At 44.8% G+C, this 18,103-nt stretch overlaps 6 protein-coding genes across 6 annotated transcripts; all 6 read left to right on the top strand.

The window, feature by feature from the left end:
- Positions 1-3,199: 3,199 nt before the first annotated feature.
- On the top strand, positions 3,200-4,373 carry LOC122617660 (cuticle protein 65). The gene is made up of 2 exons (XM_043793589.1): positions 3,200-3,650; positions 3,712-4,373. The coding sequence occupies exons 1-2, from the start codon at positions 3,639-3,641 to the stop codon at positions 4,087-4,089; spliced, it is 390 nt and encodes a 129-aa protein (XP_043649524.1). The 5' UTR covers positions 3,200-3,638; the 3' UTR covers positions 4,090-4,373.
- Positions 4,374-8,373: 4,000 nt separating this feature from the next.
- LOC122617893 (leucine-rich repeat extensin-like protein 3) lies at positions 8,374-9,015 on the top strand. Its single transcript, XM_043793936.1, has one exon. It carries the CDS (start codon positions 8,374-8,376, stop codon positions 8,938-8,940), a length of 567 nt encoding a protein of 188 aa, XP_043649871.1. The 3' UTR covers positions 8,941-9,015.
- Positions 9,016-10,614: 1,599 nt separating this feature from the next.
- On the top strand, positions 10,615-11,324 carry LOC122618090. Its single transcript, XM_043794224.1, has 2 exons — positions 10,615-10,728; positions 10,791-11,324. Exons 1-2 carry the CDS (start codon positions 10,717-10,719, stop codon positions 11,322-11,324), a joined length of 546 nt encoding a protein of 181 aa, XP_043650159.1. The 5' UTR covers positions 10,615-10,716.
- Positions 11,325-13,845: 2,521 nt separating this feature from the next.
- On the top strand, positions 13,846-14,432 carry LOC122617788 (cuticle protein 16.5). The gene is made up of 2 exons (XM_043793774.1): positions 13,846-13,869; positions 13,947-14,432. The coding sequence occupies exons 1-2, from the start codon at positions 13,858-13,860 to the stop codon at positions 14,430-14,432; spliced, it is 498 nt and encodes a 165-aa protein (XP_043649709.1). The 5' UTR covers positions 13,846-13,857.
- Positions 14,433-15,493: 1,061 nt separating this feature from the next.
- LOC122618038 (protein TRACHEARY ELEMENT DIFFERENTIATION-RELATED 7A) lies at positions 15,494-16,266 on the top strand. Its single transcript, XM_043794160.1, has 3 exons — positions 15,494-15,511; positions 15,574-15,816; positions 15,907-16,266. The coding sequence occupies exons 1-3, from the start codon at positions 15,494-15,496 to the stop codon at positions 16,264-16,266; spliced, it is 621 nt and encodes a 206-aa protein (XP_043650095.1).
- Positions 16,267-17,366: 1,100 nt separating this feature from the next.
- LOC122618127 (skin secretory protein xP2) lies at positions 17,367-18,003 on the top strand. The gene is made up of 2 exons (XM_043794269.1): positions 17,367-17,384; positions 17,446-18,003. Exons 1-2 carry the CDS (start codon positions 17,367-17,369, stop codon positions 18,001-18,003), a joined length of 576 nt encoding a protein of 191 aa, XP_043650204.1.
- Positions 18,004-18,103: the final 100 nt, after the last annotated feature.

Below are 18,103 nucleotides of genomic sequence, written 5' to 3'. Positions count from 1 at the left end.
AATTTGATTTCAGCACAAGTTCAGGGTGAGTAACTACACAAGTCACCGAATTGCTCTAGAACAATCTAAGATCGCACAGCAATAAGTGGCAGCAAAAGTGAAAGTCAAATCAGATGCATTAGAACCTACTGGATTTCTAGAACAATGGGCGAAAAGGGGAATGCGCAGTGCGCACCCACACGAGAACTTAATTCAATTAAAAAGCACTAATCGAGTAACGAATTATTTCGGACAGCCCCTCGCATAAATCTCCGCAACTGGGAGTCAAACGATTTGCATACAATTTGGCGACACACAAATTTAATTTACGAGCGTCAAAAGGGGCGTGAGTTGTTCGGCGTGTTGTTGCTTTTTCAGTTGTTATGGTGCAACTCAAATGGAGACACGGCTCCGATTTAACTACTTAATTATGAAGCAGATTTCGGTCTATTTGCATTGGCAGCCAGAAAGCGAACACTCAGTGAAGCTGTCAAATGATCTGTGACCAAAATAGTTATAGCATGCGGCAGGCTGATCAAAACAACAAAATTAGCTACAAAAACAAACGCTTTACGTGCCATGAGCCACATTGCGCCATGTCCCCGTACAAAAAGAACTTCAAAGCAAAATGAAACCAACTTTGCAAATGATAATTGTTGGCCCAACCTCGAGGCGAAGTCGAAGGTAATACAGCTCTGACATAAAACAGTAGCCGAGGAAGGGTGGAAAAAGGGGGAGGATGGGGTTAATCCACCTTAGTTCGGTTTAATTCCATAAATGAAAACTCTGATCCACGTTGCTCAGTGTGTTTTTCTAGAGCTTTTTTTCTTTTCACAGCGGTGTCTGCCTGACATTTGCTTTATTGAAGGTGGAAAAACAAAGCGTTGATTGGTACCCTAGAAACATAATCACGGAATGATATTTCAGACCCATTAAAAAATACAAACTCGTAATAGTCTTGCTACGAAACGATTTTCGGAATGCAAAAAAACTGCATTTATTCTGGAAAATTGGTTATACGATGACATGCTTTGATTTTGGAGATTTGTATACAAAACGAATGGTAGTACTTTCTATAATTAAAGAAACCTTTGGATTATAATTTTTATTTAGGTTGAAGCTCGCATTCAACTTGACTTAGTATGCATTTATACTTGTAAAATAATTAAAAATAAATACACGAAGGCTTAGTCCAGCTTTGAACTTATTTATAAGGGGTTTCCAGGGTAATTAGGTATACACATTTACGATTTTTGCCAGCCATTGTTACAGTTTCGCACTTGGCTGTTGTCGCTATTCCTCTCGGTATTAATCATTATAAAACAAGTAATGGTCGGGCTTTGCTGTACACATTGTAATGTGCACGACATTGTGACAAAGGCTGGGGTAAGCACGGCCTTGACCGAGTGGCGTCCAACATGTGGTATACTTAATACTTAATTGGCCACACTCGAGTCACAGCCAGCGATCCGCAGATGGGAGTCAGCTATGCAAATTGGCCTCCACCCAACCGACAATTATGTAAAACTATAACAAATTAAAAATTAACTCTTTGCGGTCACATGCTGGTCTAATCAAATGCATGTAAGCCGAACTAATCACTTCTGCTCCATTTGCGAACTCCAGACCCCCAGAAACTCCAGACTAGGGAAATTTCCTTAGCCAGAATGCGGCACACGAATTTCAGGTCCGACTATTTCCTCAGAAAATTCGCATAAATCACGAACGGAAAAAATATTGAGTTGAGCCACGAGTTGAGTTGGAAAATTGACGGCTTTTAATTTCGACTTTTGAATGATTTGTTGGCAATCAAAGTATTTTGGGCGTCGCTTGGGAAATGCGAATCTGAATCAAAATCGAATGCATGCATTGGATGGACGTTGCTCAATGGCCAGCAGACAAACAGAATGCAATTGGGAGGCCATTAAAATGCAATTACAGGCCACCAGAGTTTGGTGGTCAGCTGCAATCGGAACCAGCACCAACAAAATGAACCAAAACCACCGAGTGGGTGGCATATTTGGTTTTTCGGTTTTGTGGCTGCGGATCGATAGATAGCCACGCAATTTGGCATCCTGTTTGGTGTCAATCAAGCCGCCTGCGATTGAGATTTATGCGACAATTTGGTTAGCATTTGCATAACGCCACGGGTCGAAATCACGAGGTGTTGGCTTTGGTGAAGGGTTCGGCTTAGTTTTAGACTTTGCTCTTTTGACTTGCTCTAAGCCCCGTTGATATGCAGATTGTCCATTTGGGGTCCAATCAGCCACGATGCCCAGGGTCGCAGAGTCGAAGAATTGTCGCCATCGTAATTGTTTATTGATTTATGATTCATAAACCTTAAGACGGTCTTTGTTCGCCCTGGGAGAATTTCGATTTTTATAGAATTCTTCAATACAAAACAGCGGTTCAAGGCCCAAAACAAGCAGTTTGCAGTTCTGTTCGAGCCATGTGTTCTGACTGATCTTGTGATATGATTTCGAAGCTGTCTAGGAATTAAGCATGGCTATTAGGAAATCTGGCAGGCCGTTCGAAAGGCGGCAAATATGATTTACCTCTGATTCCAATTGAATCCGCTTATTCCACCCAAGTTTCCAATTGACTCTGCTCCTTCCACACAAGTTACGCATACGCCATGTGTGCGATAACAAATCAGTTAAATATTAATGCATGCAAAATATAGGCGAACCAGCTGCCGTCCAGCAGCCACCAAAATGACCAACTGCACCAGTCTCCACTCTGTGTTTGTCAGTTATTAAAGTGAGTAATTTTTCATGGACCACTTGAGTTTATTTGCTGCGTGTAGAGGCAGCTCCGATTGATCATTTGCATCTGGAGAACAACATTTTCCACACCTACGGATCTCTATATCTCTAATGAGCTGTCAGGCAGTCAGTCAGTCAGCAGATTGATAATAAAGTGCGTGTTGTAGGTTTTAGAAAGGATTTAGGCAGATATGCTAAATATGCCTGTAGGCTTTTCTCCCAGAGAAAATAAATCAAATATGAAAAGTAATTAGTTGGCTAACAACGATCTTTAATTTAACCTAATACATATATAACAAATTCCCTGGACTAGCACCTTATTTATATCCATAACAATAAAGTCTTATGTGTAAAAAATAATTGTCAATAAATGAATGTGCTTGCAAAGGAAGTGTAACTTAATAGCCAATTTAGATCTCGGGAATAATTGGAAAATAATTTATAGACAGAACCAGGCTTAGCAGCAGAATTTTCTCAGCTGGAAACCCCCAGAAGACAATTGTTCATTTCCACGCCGAAATGAATGGAAATATAAAAGTTTCCGTTAGAGCAAGACTTGCCGCCAAACGCTGACAAAAAATACAAATTGAATTAAGTGCCCGTGGTGGTTCTCCATGAAAATCTTGGGGATTCGGTGGCTCAAATCTCGAGTCTTAGCCAAAGCCGCCGCGTGACTGATCTCTTTCGCGATCTGCTGGTCGGCAAATGCACAAAGCTTCGGCTCTCGGCCGTCGAAAGGGGCGTGTGTGCTCTCCCTCTCCGCCGCTCTTTGGGCCGAGATTTGTCAGAATATTTCTCATGTTGCGGGTATAAATAACAGGGCTACTTGAGACGTCTAAGCATAACACATTCAGCTCTTCGGTCAAGAAGTCCAAGCAACACCAAACCAGCAAAATGTTCAAACTGGTAAGTTCAGGATTACAGGATACCCCTCATATGGAGTCAACATAGCAGTTCCCCTCCACAGATTGCCCTCGTATCTGCCCTGTGCGCCGTGGCCAATGCCGGAGTGATCTCGCCCTACAGCCATGGATACGGACTGGGATACGGAGCTGCCTTGGCTCCGGCTTATGCCGCCCCGGCCGTGATCTCGCACGCCCCGATCATCAAGAGCTACGCCGCCCCCATTCTGGCCCACCCGGTGGCCACCTCCTATGCCAACACCTACAAGGTGGCCACCAAGGCCATCCCAGTGGTCCATGCCGCTCCCCTGGTGCACGCCGCTCCTCTGGTCCATGCCGTGCCTGCCCTGCACTCCACCTCCACCTACCACGGATCCTATGGCGGTTACGGTAGCTACGGTCTGGGATACTCCGGCTACGGTCACGGAGCCTACCTGCACTAAGGATCTGGATGTCGGAAAGGATACCAGCCCCGTTGACGACCCCGATTGAAGTGAGAACATTCAGCGGATAATTCGCATTTTGCTGCCGTCAAAGTGTTGAATTTGCATTTCGTAGTCAGAGGCGGAAATACAAATTGTGTACAAAAATCCTCAAAACCCAGACACCCACTTGGAGACAGAGACAACTAGATAACTAAGGACAACTAATGGGAGGCGGCGAGAGCGAGAGATATTGATGAAGGATCAAGTTTCGTTGATTTTGTTATTATGGTGCAACTCCATGCATTGTGGCTTAGACACTTTCTGTAAATAAACGATACATGACTCTTTAAACGAATATGATTGCAGCACTGCAAGTTTCATTATTTTTTTGATTTACTGGTTGTATACACTGATTATATTTTTAAAAGGTTTGATGGAAATTATGGTTTCAAACATCCATGAATAACACATTTGGCAATGTGCCTTCTTACACAAAACTCTAGATAATCGCCCAATAACTGTGACGATGCCTAAAATGTTCCAAAAAATGGTAATAGCAATTTATTGTTTAATATGATTTCTTAAATTCAAAATCAGAATTTATTTGCAGGTTGTTTTGGTATAGAATTATTTTTGGTTGTCCCTTTATTAAAACATTTCACAATAAAAGGTTTTAAACACTTATTTATTAATGAAATGAATTCTAAATTAAGCGTGAAGTGTTCAGTATTGTTCGCATTTATAAGGATTCCAGATAGTGTTGCTAGATCGTAGACATGACTATTTTGAAGCAAACTGCTTGCTCAGTTTTCCAGCACCCAGTTCCGAACTCACCCCAACCATCCCCTCCATTACGATTGCCATTCAGCATTCAATTGCACTTCAAATTAATTTTACTTGAGCAACTTGCTCGATTCATATCGACTCCCGTCGGGTGTTTTGAAACTTGGAAGGAAAAAACAAAATACCGAAAAAATTGTTTTATTGCAACGCCTGGCCCAGCCCACCTGCCCACTCTCCCACCCCTCACCTCCCTTGCAATTATCAGTGCGGGGAAACGAAAGACTCAAGCGACAAACGCGCGCGCCTGTCAACAGGTTGAGCAGTGAAAAGTGCGTTGAAATATCTTTTTATTAATGCCTGGCCAACTGTCGCAGCTAAATGCTTTTCGCCCAGTTTCGCAAATGAAAAATGGGAGCACATCAAGAGTTGCTGAGAAGTGAATTGAGTCACTTAATTACCTTTTTAGCCGGCCAGCTGATCCTGGACCGAAAATACCAACCATAATTCATGCGAAAATTGAAAAGTCGTGTTGTGCTTTTTGCCGGCGGCGTAATGGAAATCAATTTAAGATTTTACCTAATAAATGTTATTTCGCCGAGTGAAAATCATAAGATGATGGGTGGGGTTGCTAAATATAATTCATATCGCCCATAACAATAAGCCATTGTTGGCAGCTCTTCGACCTTGACAGCCGTACAACTCAATTGTGCCCAGCTACAAGTTTAATTTGTCTCAGCTCAGCCCGGCATAAATTATGTCCCCCTGTTCATAGCCCATGTCGTAGTTATGGACTTATAGCTTATAAAGACAGCATTACCGTTAGCTAGTCAAGCGATAATTCGGCAAACGACCTTCGAACGAACGAATTTGCAGACAAAAGGTGGGCCACAACTTCTGCTTCCTACATCTCCCAGGCCATTGAATATTCATTCGAGCTCGTCGGTTGACACTAAGTGGATGCATTTTGTGGCCGGTTCTCTCTTGGCACAGTTGCAGATCTCACAAGGGATTCCCACAACCTCGCAAATGCAACACACCTGTTGTTTGCCTGCCGCTCTTCAGATTGAGTGAAAATCTTACCAGCTTAATTCTCGGTTTCCCCCTCCCATTGAGTATATCAGGTTAGCCCGAGAGTATGCTAATTGAATTATTCAAGTGGAATTGGCGTTACTCGTGCTCTAAATTATTAACAAGTCACTGAGTTCAGGCAGGGCAAGGACCTCTTCCAGGATACGAGACTAAGAGTCCAAGCCCTCGGGCAGTGCAATTAAAACTGCATTGAAATGAGAATCTCTGTGCAGGCGAATTACGATTCCGAGCATGGATAATTAATTTCAAAGGGTCAAGCTCTCTTCCAGGAACTTATTCCTAGCCGCAGGACTTGCACGTACTGTGGAAAGGGAAAAGGAACTGCACACGTTTTCATCCGACCTTGACCAGAACATTGACCAGATGCAAGCAAACACTCCCGCACACCCACACACCCACACTCAACCATCGCCAGTAGTAACTTGATTGTTATTTGTGAAACGGATTTGCAAGCGATAATTAAATGCAGCTCTTGCCATGGAAGTCCTTGCTCTGAGTTCATTGACTGACCTCACTGCGTATAAGCAATGAGGAGGGTTATATAATTGAATAAACATTATTATGTGGCAACATTTGCATTTCAAAAATACAATTGCAATCATGGGAAAGCGCGTACATTTTCCCAATTGATGAGGGAAAATAATTCCATGATTTGGTATACGAGTACATTCAACGAAAACCATTTGAATAATATTTGTAGCATATCTTCCAGCCACTATGCATACAGCATGCGCAATCAATTGAGTGAATCAAATCAGCTGAAACTTCAATAGCTTGCAACAAAGTATTTTTGAGGGGGCCAAATTCGCACTCGTTGTTGCCGAACACGTGCAGCGATTTACCACGCATTACATTACAATGCGGCTCCATTTCAAGAGCACCTGTTGTCATCGGCGGCGGAAAATGTGTGGAAAATTTGTGTGGAAAATGGGGGAAATCGCGGAGCAACCACTTCAGGAGGAGAATCAGCTCAAGTGCTGGGCGTGTGCTCCACTTGAAAAGCGAAAGGAAAAACGTGCGTGGAAATTCCCGCTATTTGTGCCCTCTTTTCGGTTCAGCGAAGGTGAACATATCGATTTCTGATTTAGCCACTTTGTTATGCTAATTTCTCCGGCTTTCCCTCGAATTTTGCCTGTTTTCTGCGTCCTGTGCTGACAATTTCGATGAGCGCGTGTCGCGCATTTGGCAGCCCAATTTAATTGGCCACCCGTGCGGGAATTTTGCCTGTTTACGACAGATTCGGGAGCAGATTTTATGGTAGCAGTTTCTCGCACACGTTTGCCCACTTTCGGGCGACTTGGAGGCGATGCGAAAGACGCGGCCAACTTTTGGGCTTTTCCACGGCTAATTGAGAGCTTCGAAAACGGCTTTGTTGGCGGCGGTAATAAATCGACTTTTAACTGGCGTGTGATATTTTGGCATTTATATTTCGGCAACGGCCATCAATCAGAGTCATAAGGTATAAAAAGGTGCCTGGAACGTGATCGCAATGGGTTTCTTGCAGCTCTTGCCACTTGGTTGTTTTTTGTTATCTTTTTTTTTTGCAGCTGGTGGCGGCAGTAAAAGTTGCTGCAGTGGAGCGCGTGCATTCAGAAATGTGATCCGTGGCTTTGGGCAAATGAAGTGCACATGCTAACAGTAATGGCTTCTGAGTTGGAAGAGAATAAGTTGTTGATACCAACAGGTTTAAAGATCCTTCAATAAAGGATTTAGAAATGCTTTTTACTGACATATGATCCTAATGTGTAAGCTTATTAATAAAGTTCTTAGTCCGTAACTTCTTTCATTTGACTGGCCCCATAGATAAAGCTGATGAAAAATAAGATGGGAAAATGAATTGTAAAGCTATTTTTGTTTCACACTATTGCAGAAAGTGTGCAAAGCCACGAAAGCATTGACATTTCTGGACTGAAAACTGTTCTTAAGACTGTTTGCAAATATTTGTCATTTGTGTGGCTGTGTACCCACCTTAATTACCCCATTTGAAGTTTTGACCACCGACTGCGGACTGCGGTTCGTACTCCATCCGCATTTCCCCTGAGGATGGGGCATTGCAAAACTTGTCGCATGCATTTGCCGCACGATTCGCTTGTCGATTGCACGTCGTGCGCAGATCCCTTAATGGAGTTTTTACCTTTCGGCTCCCCTAGTTTCCAGACCCCCCTCCTCCTCCTCCTCCCCCCTCTTAATCAGCATAATGCGAGCGACGCAACTCGGATCGAGGTACATATAAACCTGCGGTGGTCAGCCAAAATCGATTCATTGCGCGTGAAAGTGTCGAGGAGAAGTGACTTAATACGGAAATCGAAAGCGGAAGAAAGCATAACGGGAGAAAATGTTAAATATTTTAAAAGCAAGTGAATTGAAAGTGACTTTCAACTGAAAAGTAATAGTTCTTTTTATATGTAGATATCTTTGATATGTGTTCTGATGTGTCTCGGTGCCCCAGCCCTTGGAAGTTTCCATCATGAACCATCGGCGGTGGCCGTTCCCGTGGGAGTTCCCGTACCAGTGCCTGTTCCGGTGCCTTCTCCATATCCGGTGCCTTCTCCAGTCGCGGTACCTGCTCCAGTAGCTGTACCCGTTTCCGATACTGTGACGGTGCCGGCGGCCTTTAGTGCGCACCAAGGACTTACCTACGGAGCTGTAGAGCATTATGGTCCACCACCTCCGGCGATCTTTAAGTATGCAGCTTCCTATGCGGCACCCCAGCCAGTTATTAAGTACTCCCTGGGGGCCCCAGTGACCACTACCACCACCACCTACACCGGATTTGCAGCAGCAGCACCACCGCCACCGGTTCATTATGCAGCAGTAGCACCACCGCCACCACAGTTTATAGCCCGATTTGCACCTCCACCCATTGGCTACCAGTTTGCAGCTGCTGCCCCCTCCTACGGCAGATACAAACTCCACTTCGGGTCACCACCTCATCATTCTCCGGCCGCCGTCTATGGAGCTCCCCCTCCTCCGGCGTTTGGCACTCAGGGCTGGTAACTCGAGAAGCCCCAGATGGGATCCGGCTCATTATGCATAACTATGAATGATAATTTCCTCAAATTAGCAATTAATTGAATCTAAATAATGTTGTTATGTTTTGTATTATACGCGACTCGTGAAATTATACGAAGAACGCGAAGCGTAGCGATTAAATTATGCTTATGTCAATACCCATTAATAATTCAAATTTTTTTTTGGCTCGAAGTTATTTTTTGGCTCAGCCAATTTTGGCCAAAGGCGAGGCTTGACTTTGAGAGGGCCCAGAAAAATGCATAAATAATATGAATTTGCCGCTACTAGCAAAAAAGCTACGACTTTGGGCCAACTGACCTAAGTCAATGAATGAAAGAGGGAAATAGCGGAGCTATCCGTCAATTGGGTCAACAGTTTAAACTTTGAAGAGCTTTCGAGTTAATAGATAGACAGCTTGATTACACTACAAATATTGGTATTAAATATATAAATCAGGTAAATTGTCTATTTCCGCATTTAAAACGGATTAATTATATATGTGGGTGTTGGCGTAACATTTATATTTAATGTTTAAGGAGACATATTTGTTTTTGTCCAATTTTGGATATTAATTTGATCTTTTCATCTTCAAATTAGACTACATTCAAACTATAATTTTCTTTAGATATCTCCGTATAAGCCATTAACTCAAGCCGCATTTAAACAAACATAGTAGTTACTCGACTATCAGATACTCGTTAGTCAGCTGGAGCGAACCATAAATTTAAACATTTTATTTTGTAAATCCATAGAATTTGTCAAGACGAATCATTAAATAAGAACAAATACATTATTCTAATGTTTTGTGAGTTTTGATGGGCGTATATACCCTAATCTTTTTAAACGACTTTAGCATACCCCCTTACTCCACGAGTAGCGGGTATAATAATAATAAATTTGTATTTGAAATACATTTGGATAGTACTTTACTCCCATTTTCTTTCAGTGTGAATTAAATTCGGATGCGCATTGATTGCGATTAAGTTCCGCCGTCTGAGGTCAATCTGCGACGAGAGACCCGCGCCGAAAGAGCGGCAATCAAACGCCGAGATACGGACAACAATCGGGTGCTTAGCATGCAAATCTCGCACCGATCCGCCAAAGTCCTCCGTTTTGGCCGGGCTAATGGCTTTTATGTTTGTGCGGCGATTCTGGCTCCTGTCACATGACGCTCGATTCGGCTTGTGTTTAATAAGCTCAAATGCTGTCGACATGCCTGAGGTATGCAGAAAAGCTGAGAACAGTGGTGGGGTGGTGGGGGTTTTTGCAAAACCAAAGCTCCAATTTCCCCCTTATGGTTTTGACCATAGGGCCCCTGCTAATTTGTGTAGTTGCATAGTTCGGATGCCAATAAAAATGACCAACATTGATTTATATGCAAGGCAGCCAAATATCAATATTATCAATAGACGAAACTGCCCGGCAACCGCTTTGTTAGGCCACCAGAAATAAACAAAGTAAATAAACAAAGGCAGCAAAATGCCAAAAAGCTTCGTCTTGGCCTGCACTCAAGTGTTGGCTCAAAGCCGTTCACAAAGAGCCAAAAGAAGACCTGAAAAGAGTGGGACAGAGAGAGAGAGGTCTGAGAACCGATCGCAGCTCCTCCATACGCATATAAAAAGCATCTTCAGCTGGCTCACAAATTTTAATCAGCTGCCAAAGCTGCGCCAGCGCACATCAACGATTATAAGATCCGGGAAAAGATTGGCCTTTAAACTACATTTCCCTCAAGAACTGGAACTCAAAGAAAAGTGAAGTGAAATGGCGCCCAATGTGAGAACAATACATAGTGTGTGAAGAGCTATTAAGGTTTAACCCTATCAAAACACTTTCAGTTGACTTGTGTGTGGATTGCTCTGCTGCAACTCATGAGCTTGGCTCTGGCCGATGTCTCGCACCTGGACTACTCGATTGCCCCTAGCACCCAGCTGGGCTACTACCACTATTCCGCTCCCAACAGACCAGCCGTGCAGCGAAGCCAGAGGAACCAGTACCAACAGCCTCAGCAGTATCCCCAAGTGGCCCGTCAGTTCACCGAGCCCGCCTTGGAGCACGCCGCCTTCACCCAGGCCTTGACCAGCCAGGGTTACGTGTTTGGAGCACCCTCGTCCGCCCTCCAGGTGGCTCCCTCGGCTCCACAGCCCCAGCAGGTGGCTAGGGCCTCAGCTGCTGCGGGTTCAGCCACAGGTCGCTCCATAGCCTCCTCGTCCGTGGATGCCAACTCCCTGAATCTTAAGCTGCCCGTGCCCTTTGGCATCGTTCCTCTGAATGTGGCGCAACTTCCGCTGCAGGCTGGGGCCCCATATGCCAGTGTGCCCAGAACTACAGGGCTCACTTCCTATGGAACACCGCAGATCCAGAGGCGCTAGTCCAGCGATCCCCGTCCATAGAATAGCAATAAATTTAACAGAGCCAGAGCCATCCCGACTGATCATCAAACTGCGATGACTTCTGCTCTTAGTGAATATACATTGATAATAAACTTGCCATCTAAGCTTAGCCTTTCGGTTGAGTCTCTTTTTATTGGCCATTTTTAGTCTCATTGCCATCGATGGAGACTGCATTTGCATAATGTTTTGAAGGTTGAGCACGCGGGCACAAAAAAAGAGGTCTTCGTCCATTGGATTTACACCTTTCACTCTCCACCGGTGGGTTAATGGTTGCTATTTACATACACACAAATCGGGCCAAGAGATCTCCATCATCCGCGCCTCATAATGAGACCTCAAACTTGGCATTGGCATTCGGAATTCTCTTGTGAAAACAAAAGAAATCGAGACAACGACTAACTTTTGACGTATATTTATGAAAGCCAATTAAAGTCAAGTGTCATTGATCAGATCTGGGAACGGAACTGGGAACTTGGGACTGGGATCTGGATCTATATCTATATATATTTTTTATGCCAGCGGTATAGAACCTGCTTTCCCGCGAAAACAAAAACAGGAATTGGAAATGCGATCTGCATAAATTTGGGGTTTAAAAATCAATTAAATCAAACGGTACTGACGACAGTCAAATAATTCCTAAGTGGGATGAAGCGTCTGATGAGCCTCTAAATCAGATTGCAATCAAGTTAAAAAGGTTAACTAGGAAGTGAGCGGATCGCACAGCTGTGAAGTGGAGTGCTGATGACAAGAAGTTGATGGTGATGGCGATGAAGACGAAGATGGTTAAAGATACACTCATTTCCGTGCTTCAGTCACCGGAAAATTAGCGCGTCACCGGTTGAGAATTTCAGTCCAGAAATTGTATTAACAAGTGAATGGAGAGGTCACCCTTGGAGTTGGACTGTACCAGCTGTGGTGGCTGCCATGATTGGATCAGTCGGATCAAACGTGGCCCCAATGCGGATACAAGATACAGAACATAAGGAGAAGTATACAGTTACATGCGTGGGGCAACTTGATCACCAGACATCATATATGTACATATGTATCGCACTCTCGACTCGTCATCGCGACAACCTTGAGATCGGCGTCATCACCGGTTCAGATTCCAGAAACAGCAATAAAATGCCGACCATTCAGATGCTCTGTTCAAGTTGTAAGTTATATAAATGTATATTATTTAATACATCGGACAGTTCCTGTATAGAAACAAGAGGTCAGTTAAATAAAATCCAAAGCATTCTAGCAGCTATTATTAATGCCACTTTTAACTTTGAATGAAATGAGGAATTTCATAATCTATCGAACTCATAATTACGTGATTATATTCACAAGAGATTAGTTTTTGGAGACAGAGAAGAATGATGATTCCTAGTAGTATTTGTTGACTTCTGAATATTCGAAGTTGGTTAGTATAGAGGAACCTGTTGCTTTGTAAACTCGCTCTTAAAGATCATCTTCCATATTGGTTAGTCCAAGTCATTGACACTGGAATATTGCTATTTGCAAGTACTGATAAGTAGGAAAAGTACCCTGCCATAAAGAGTAAAACAATGCAAATCAGAGACACCCAAGCCATCAGATGACGACGATGCTGCTGAACAGGCCAGCACGTGACCGAGAGAGCTGCGATGGCTCATTAAGTCCGCAAGCCGGTTTCGACTGCTCGATCATTCGGCCCCGCACCTCGTTGGCCAATTAAGCTGGCCCCAAGTGATTGGGCCACTGGATGAGGATGAAGATGAGGCTGCATCACATCCTGTGGCCAGATGGCGTCAAGGTCAGGTCAACACGAAAACAAATGAAGACCCGGCGGCAAGGATGAGAGGGAAATTTACGACTGTTTTTTATTGGCGACTCTGCGAGCCATTAAAAAGTGAACTAATGAGACACTGAGTGGGGCGGAATCGTGGCCTAGAGGAGGGGTACCACTTTTATGGCCAATTTGACTTAGATTGCGGCACATTCAATGCAAAGCGGCCCATATTGATGGCCCAAACAGACTGCAAATTACGCCAAGACAGCCCGGCCACCGAGACAGTCTTCAATTGCATACAAATGTCGATCACTGCACTTGGAAAACACTGGGTGTCCTACATCAAAAGTACCTTACTGATAATATTACTTTGGACATATTAATTAGCTTTTGTAGGATTTATTAAATAATGAAATAGTTACAGATTCAAATCAGATAAGCATAACCTTTCTTATAATATTTACCTAAATTCAACCATTTTTCCAAGTGCAGACGAAATACACAAGCGACAACGTGGACAACTTCCGACAGTCCATTAGGCAATTGTACGCGAATCACGTCGTGGCCAAATGGCGATCATGTATGCTGCCTGGCACTCGACCAGATGGGCCAGCTGAAGAAGAAGCGACCAAAAATCGGCTCAGACAGAATGTCCCCCAAAGAGCACGGATATGGGCACGAGCTATATAAGCAACTGGGCTGGCTCCAAATGAACATTATCGCTCAAGAGCTTTAGACAAACCCAACCACAGCAATATGTACAAGTTTGTAAGTGATCCTATGGGGATTATCGCCCAAAAAGGTGGCCTAAGTGCCGGTTAATGATTACCTATCCTATTTTCCAGTTGGTTCTCGCTGCCCTCATCGCCTGCTCTGCGGCCAAACCAGGAGTCGTAGCTCCACTGGCTGCTCCCCTGGCTGCTCCTCTGGCCTACGCCAATGCTCCTCTGTACGCCGCAGGTGGCAGCAGCCAGGTGGATGTCCGCAACAACTACGACGGCACCCTGTCCTCCTACACCACCGCTCCATTCGAGTTCGCCGGACCCTACTCCAGCCGCTACGTGTCCGGAGTCCCAGCTGCCCCCGCCGTGGTGGCCAAGTACGCTGCTGCTCCTCTGGCCGCCGCCTACTCTGCTCCTCTGGCTGCTCCCGTTGCTGCTCCTCTGGCCGCTGCTCCCTATGCCGCCGCCGCCTACTCCGCCTATCCCTATGCCTCGCCCTACGCCGCCCCCTACCTGTCATCTCCATACGCCGCACCCTACGCTGCACCCTACGCTGCCTCCTATGCTGCTCCCATCGCTGCTGCGGCACCAGCTCCAGTGGTGGTCTAAGGACACACCTGTGAAGAGTCCCATCCTATAGACAATTAATGTAACCAAACTTGACAATAAATTACGAACAAACAATCAAAGCGCACCTTCTTAATAAGCCTTGGACATTTACCTAAATGCGATGCTACTTTTGCTATTACCTCGATCTTTTTTGATTAATTTTGTCATTGAAAATTTTTGTGAGTGTCCAAATATAATACATAACTTTAAAAAATATAAATACCTAAAAGTTAAAATCAATTTTTATTTATATGCTCCCTTCTGTACCAATTGTTTTATAAAAAATCGGATATCTTACAGGAATTTAAAAGTTTTTATTTCATAAAAGAAAGATCTTGATTTTTCGTACCTCACTTTTGCCTTTAATTTTCAAAAGGCTGTTGTGATTGGAAAATACTATTCTGGTATAAATCGAATTATCTTTAACACAAATAATGCATATATCAATGGTCTACATTGAAGTTAATTTTAAAAGGTATTTTTCCGAATAGCTTCTGGAAATTGAGAATATTGACAAAATAGCAACATTAATTTGACTTAGGGAAGTTCAAGTCACACAACATAGTCACCATGTAAACTATATTTGTTGTGATTGCGTTGTCACCTAAGGCGCAATATCGATTGTTATTTATGGTCAAAGCAATATTTATGGGTTATCATAATCATATTCCACTTATGGGCAACTGTCAATGTCTGGGCTTGGTTGGCCCCATGTTATATAATCATGGGCCGTGCTTTCGAGTCGCCCAAGAAGTTATTGGCCCCTCGATCGAAGGCAGTGCCCGTCGCAGACGCAGTCACGACTTGCTGGCCAACTAAATGGGATTGGGTTACCTCACCTCAACTGAAGCAATCCATTAAGTTAGGTGAGTGGGCCAAGTCGGCGTCGAAAGTGAAGAAATGCAAGTGCAAGTCTTTTGATTGCGGCCCGCCTTCAATTCGCTATAAATATTAATTGAATTTGACAATGGGAAGACATTAACAGCCGAACCAACAGGTCGAGCACATCGATCGAGAAGCTACTCCCCCAAAGAAACCGATCTTCAAATCCCCCAAGCATGATGTGGCAAATGACATGGGTCAGGACTAAGAGTCTTTGTTGATAAAGCATCTTAATTATTTAATATAATTTTCTTTGTAGGCGTTAGCCTTCGCTTTCCTGCTGCTGGGTGGTGAGGCCAAGCCCTCCCATCTACACTACAACCACTTTGATCCTCACCACGTGAACCATTTCGACGGACATCATCTGAGCCACTTGGATTCTCTGCATGCTCTGCCGAACCACTTGGATTACGCGGTGCACGAATCGGTTCTTCCTCCTCCAGCTCCTTTGCTTCCTGCGGTGGCTCCACCACCAGCATTTGCTCCTCCACCACCAGTATTTGCTCCTCCACCCCCAGTTTATGGACCTGCACCCCCGGCTCCTGTATATGCTCCACCACAACCTGTATTTGCTCCAGCTCCACTTTTACCGGCTCCTGCTCCTCTTTTACCTGCTCCTGCTCCATTTTTGCCCGCTCCAACACCACTTCTGCCAGCTCCTGCACCACTTTTACCAGCTCCTGCGCCACTTCTACCAGCTCCAGCATTTTTGCCAGCTCCTGCTCCACTTTTGCCAGAGTTTCATGTGCCGAGTGTCACCCACCAAGTGCTGCCACCCGTCCTCGAGGCGGTTCCCTTTGCACCCAGCTATCGAGCCATTCCCGGACCGAAGACTACCACCCACCGCGTGTCCATTGGCTACGCCTTCCCCAAGCTGCTGACCGCCCCCCACGCCCATCTGAAAGCCCTGCCCCTTAAGTTCGCCCATCACCATCGCCACTCGCTGTGGTAGATATCCCCACCTCAGGGATGATGGAAACCTCACCAAAGAGTCACGCAAGTCAGCTAGGAAATCTAAAGCGTTAATCATCAAGTATATGTACCTGCATTATACAATAATTTATCGAATAAATATAGTCAAATAAAACGAAAATAAAAAATACATGCATTATTAAATTATTTGTTATACATCGAATTTATAAGGGTTTTTTTACAGTTGAATTTACCCATGAAGTTCTTAACCATATAAAATATAGCAATATACTCGTATATGGAATATACCCTCACATTCTTAGCAATTATTCCCAAAAATAGAAATCCCAGAGAATGTAACTGCGGATGATAAAATCATAGGCACACCAAAAATTAGCAAAAGGAAACATATTCGTATCTGATTCAGACTCTCATTACGAACCAGACGCCTCGTAATGTCGCCAAATGGGGTTTCATTTATTCGGCCAACACATACACACAAGCTATTGGCAACACACACACACACAGACACAGAGTTGCGGGCACAGAAAAGTTGTTAGTGGATTTCGAACTGCACGCAACAAGAAATCAAATCAGAAATTCCAGACACAAACAAATTCCAGAGCCGAAACACGCGACAATTGTTGCAACAAAAAACAAAAAGCGGGTGGACGAAAAAAGTGGTAATTCAATTAAATGATTGAGCCAAGTAACACGTACTCTGGTTAAATAATTGCAGCTCATTTCAAAAGCACCACCCACCGAAAATATCCGAAAATATCCGAAAACCTCAACTGTCATAAACCCGAACACAAAACCAAAACCAAAACGAAATCTTGCCCAACATTGGCCTAGGTTATGGTCGGGAATTGCGTGCAATTATGAAAGTTTTCGGGGGCGATCGACGTAAGAGGCTACCGATTGATTATTAAGTACATATACGAGTATCACACCGATCCAGCAACGCCCTTCATCAGCTCCCGATATAGAAAGTCTTCCAAGGTGTTTTCGTATGCTTGTCCATGGATATTCCGAGGGCTACAGAATTATAAAAGCGTCACCCAGTGGACAATTGGATATCACAGTTCACTCTGCCTTCAAGCTAATCACACCTAGCCAACCATCCCCAACCCAATCAAAATGTTCGCCAAGATTGTGGTGAGTTGCAAAGGATGTCCGGATCTATCGAAGTGGATTATAAATATTCCTTTCCTTACAGCTCGTTGCCCTCTGCGTGGCCTCTGCTCAGGCTGGTCTCCTGCCCTTCCATGCGCCTGCACCTTTGGCTGCTCCACTTGCTCCTGCCTTCGCTGCTCCCCTGGCTGCCCCTGTGGCCACTGCCGGAGTGGTGGCTCCCTATGCCTCCAGCTTCAACGCTCACCGCATCAACCACGCCGTGGCATACCCAGTGGCTCCTGTCCCAGCTCCAGTGGCCTTCGCTGCTCCCGTTCCCGCTCCCCTGCCCGTTCCTGTAGCTGCTCCCGCTCCAGTGGCCTTCGCCGCTCCTGCTCCCGCTCCAGTGGCCTTCGCCGCTCCTGCTCCTCTGCCAGTGGCTGCTGCTCCTGCTCCGGTGGCCTTCGCTGCTCCCGCCAAGGTTGCCTTCGCCGCTCCTGCTCCAGTGGCTGCTCCCCTGGGCTTCGCTCCTGCTCCGGCGCCCGTTGCCTTTGCCGCACCAGCCAAGTTCGGATTCGGGCCCTTCGCCGCTCCCCTGGCTGCTCCAGTCCCAGCGCCTCTGGCTCTGGCCCCCAAGTTCGCTCCCACCCCATACTTCTTCTAAGGATTTAGCCGCAGGATCACCCAGCCCATCCATTCCCATCCGTCCTATTAGGTTGTAGAAACTAGCCCAAATCTTAATATCTAGAGAGCAGCAATGCTTG

This window comes from Drosophila teissieri, chromosome 3L (assembly GCF_016746235.2).
Source record: "Drosophila teissieri strain GT53w chromosome 3L, Prin_Dtei_1.1, whole genome shotgun sequence".
In the NCBI taxonomy this organism is placed as follows: domain Eukaryota; kingdom Metazoa; phylum Arthropoda; class Insecta; order Diptera; family Drosophilidae; genus Drosophila; species Drosophila teissieri.
This window is presented reverse-complemented; position numbering and strand designations above follow the sequence as displayed.

Excerpts from the sequence above, each read along its gene's own strand:
- LOC122618038 (XM_043794160.1), top strand. Across the intron at positions 15,817-15,906 it reads CTCCTCCACCACCAGTATTT|GCTCCTGCTCCTCTTTTACC; the intron begins GCTCCTCCACCC and ends CCACTTTTACCG.
- LOC122617893 (XM_043793936.1), top strand. The coding sequence starts at position 8,374 with ATGTGTCTCGGTGCCCCAGCCCTTGGAAGTTTCCATCATGAACCATCG.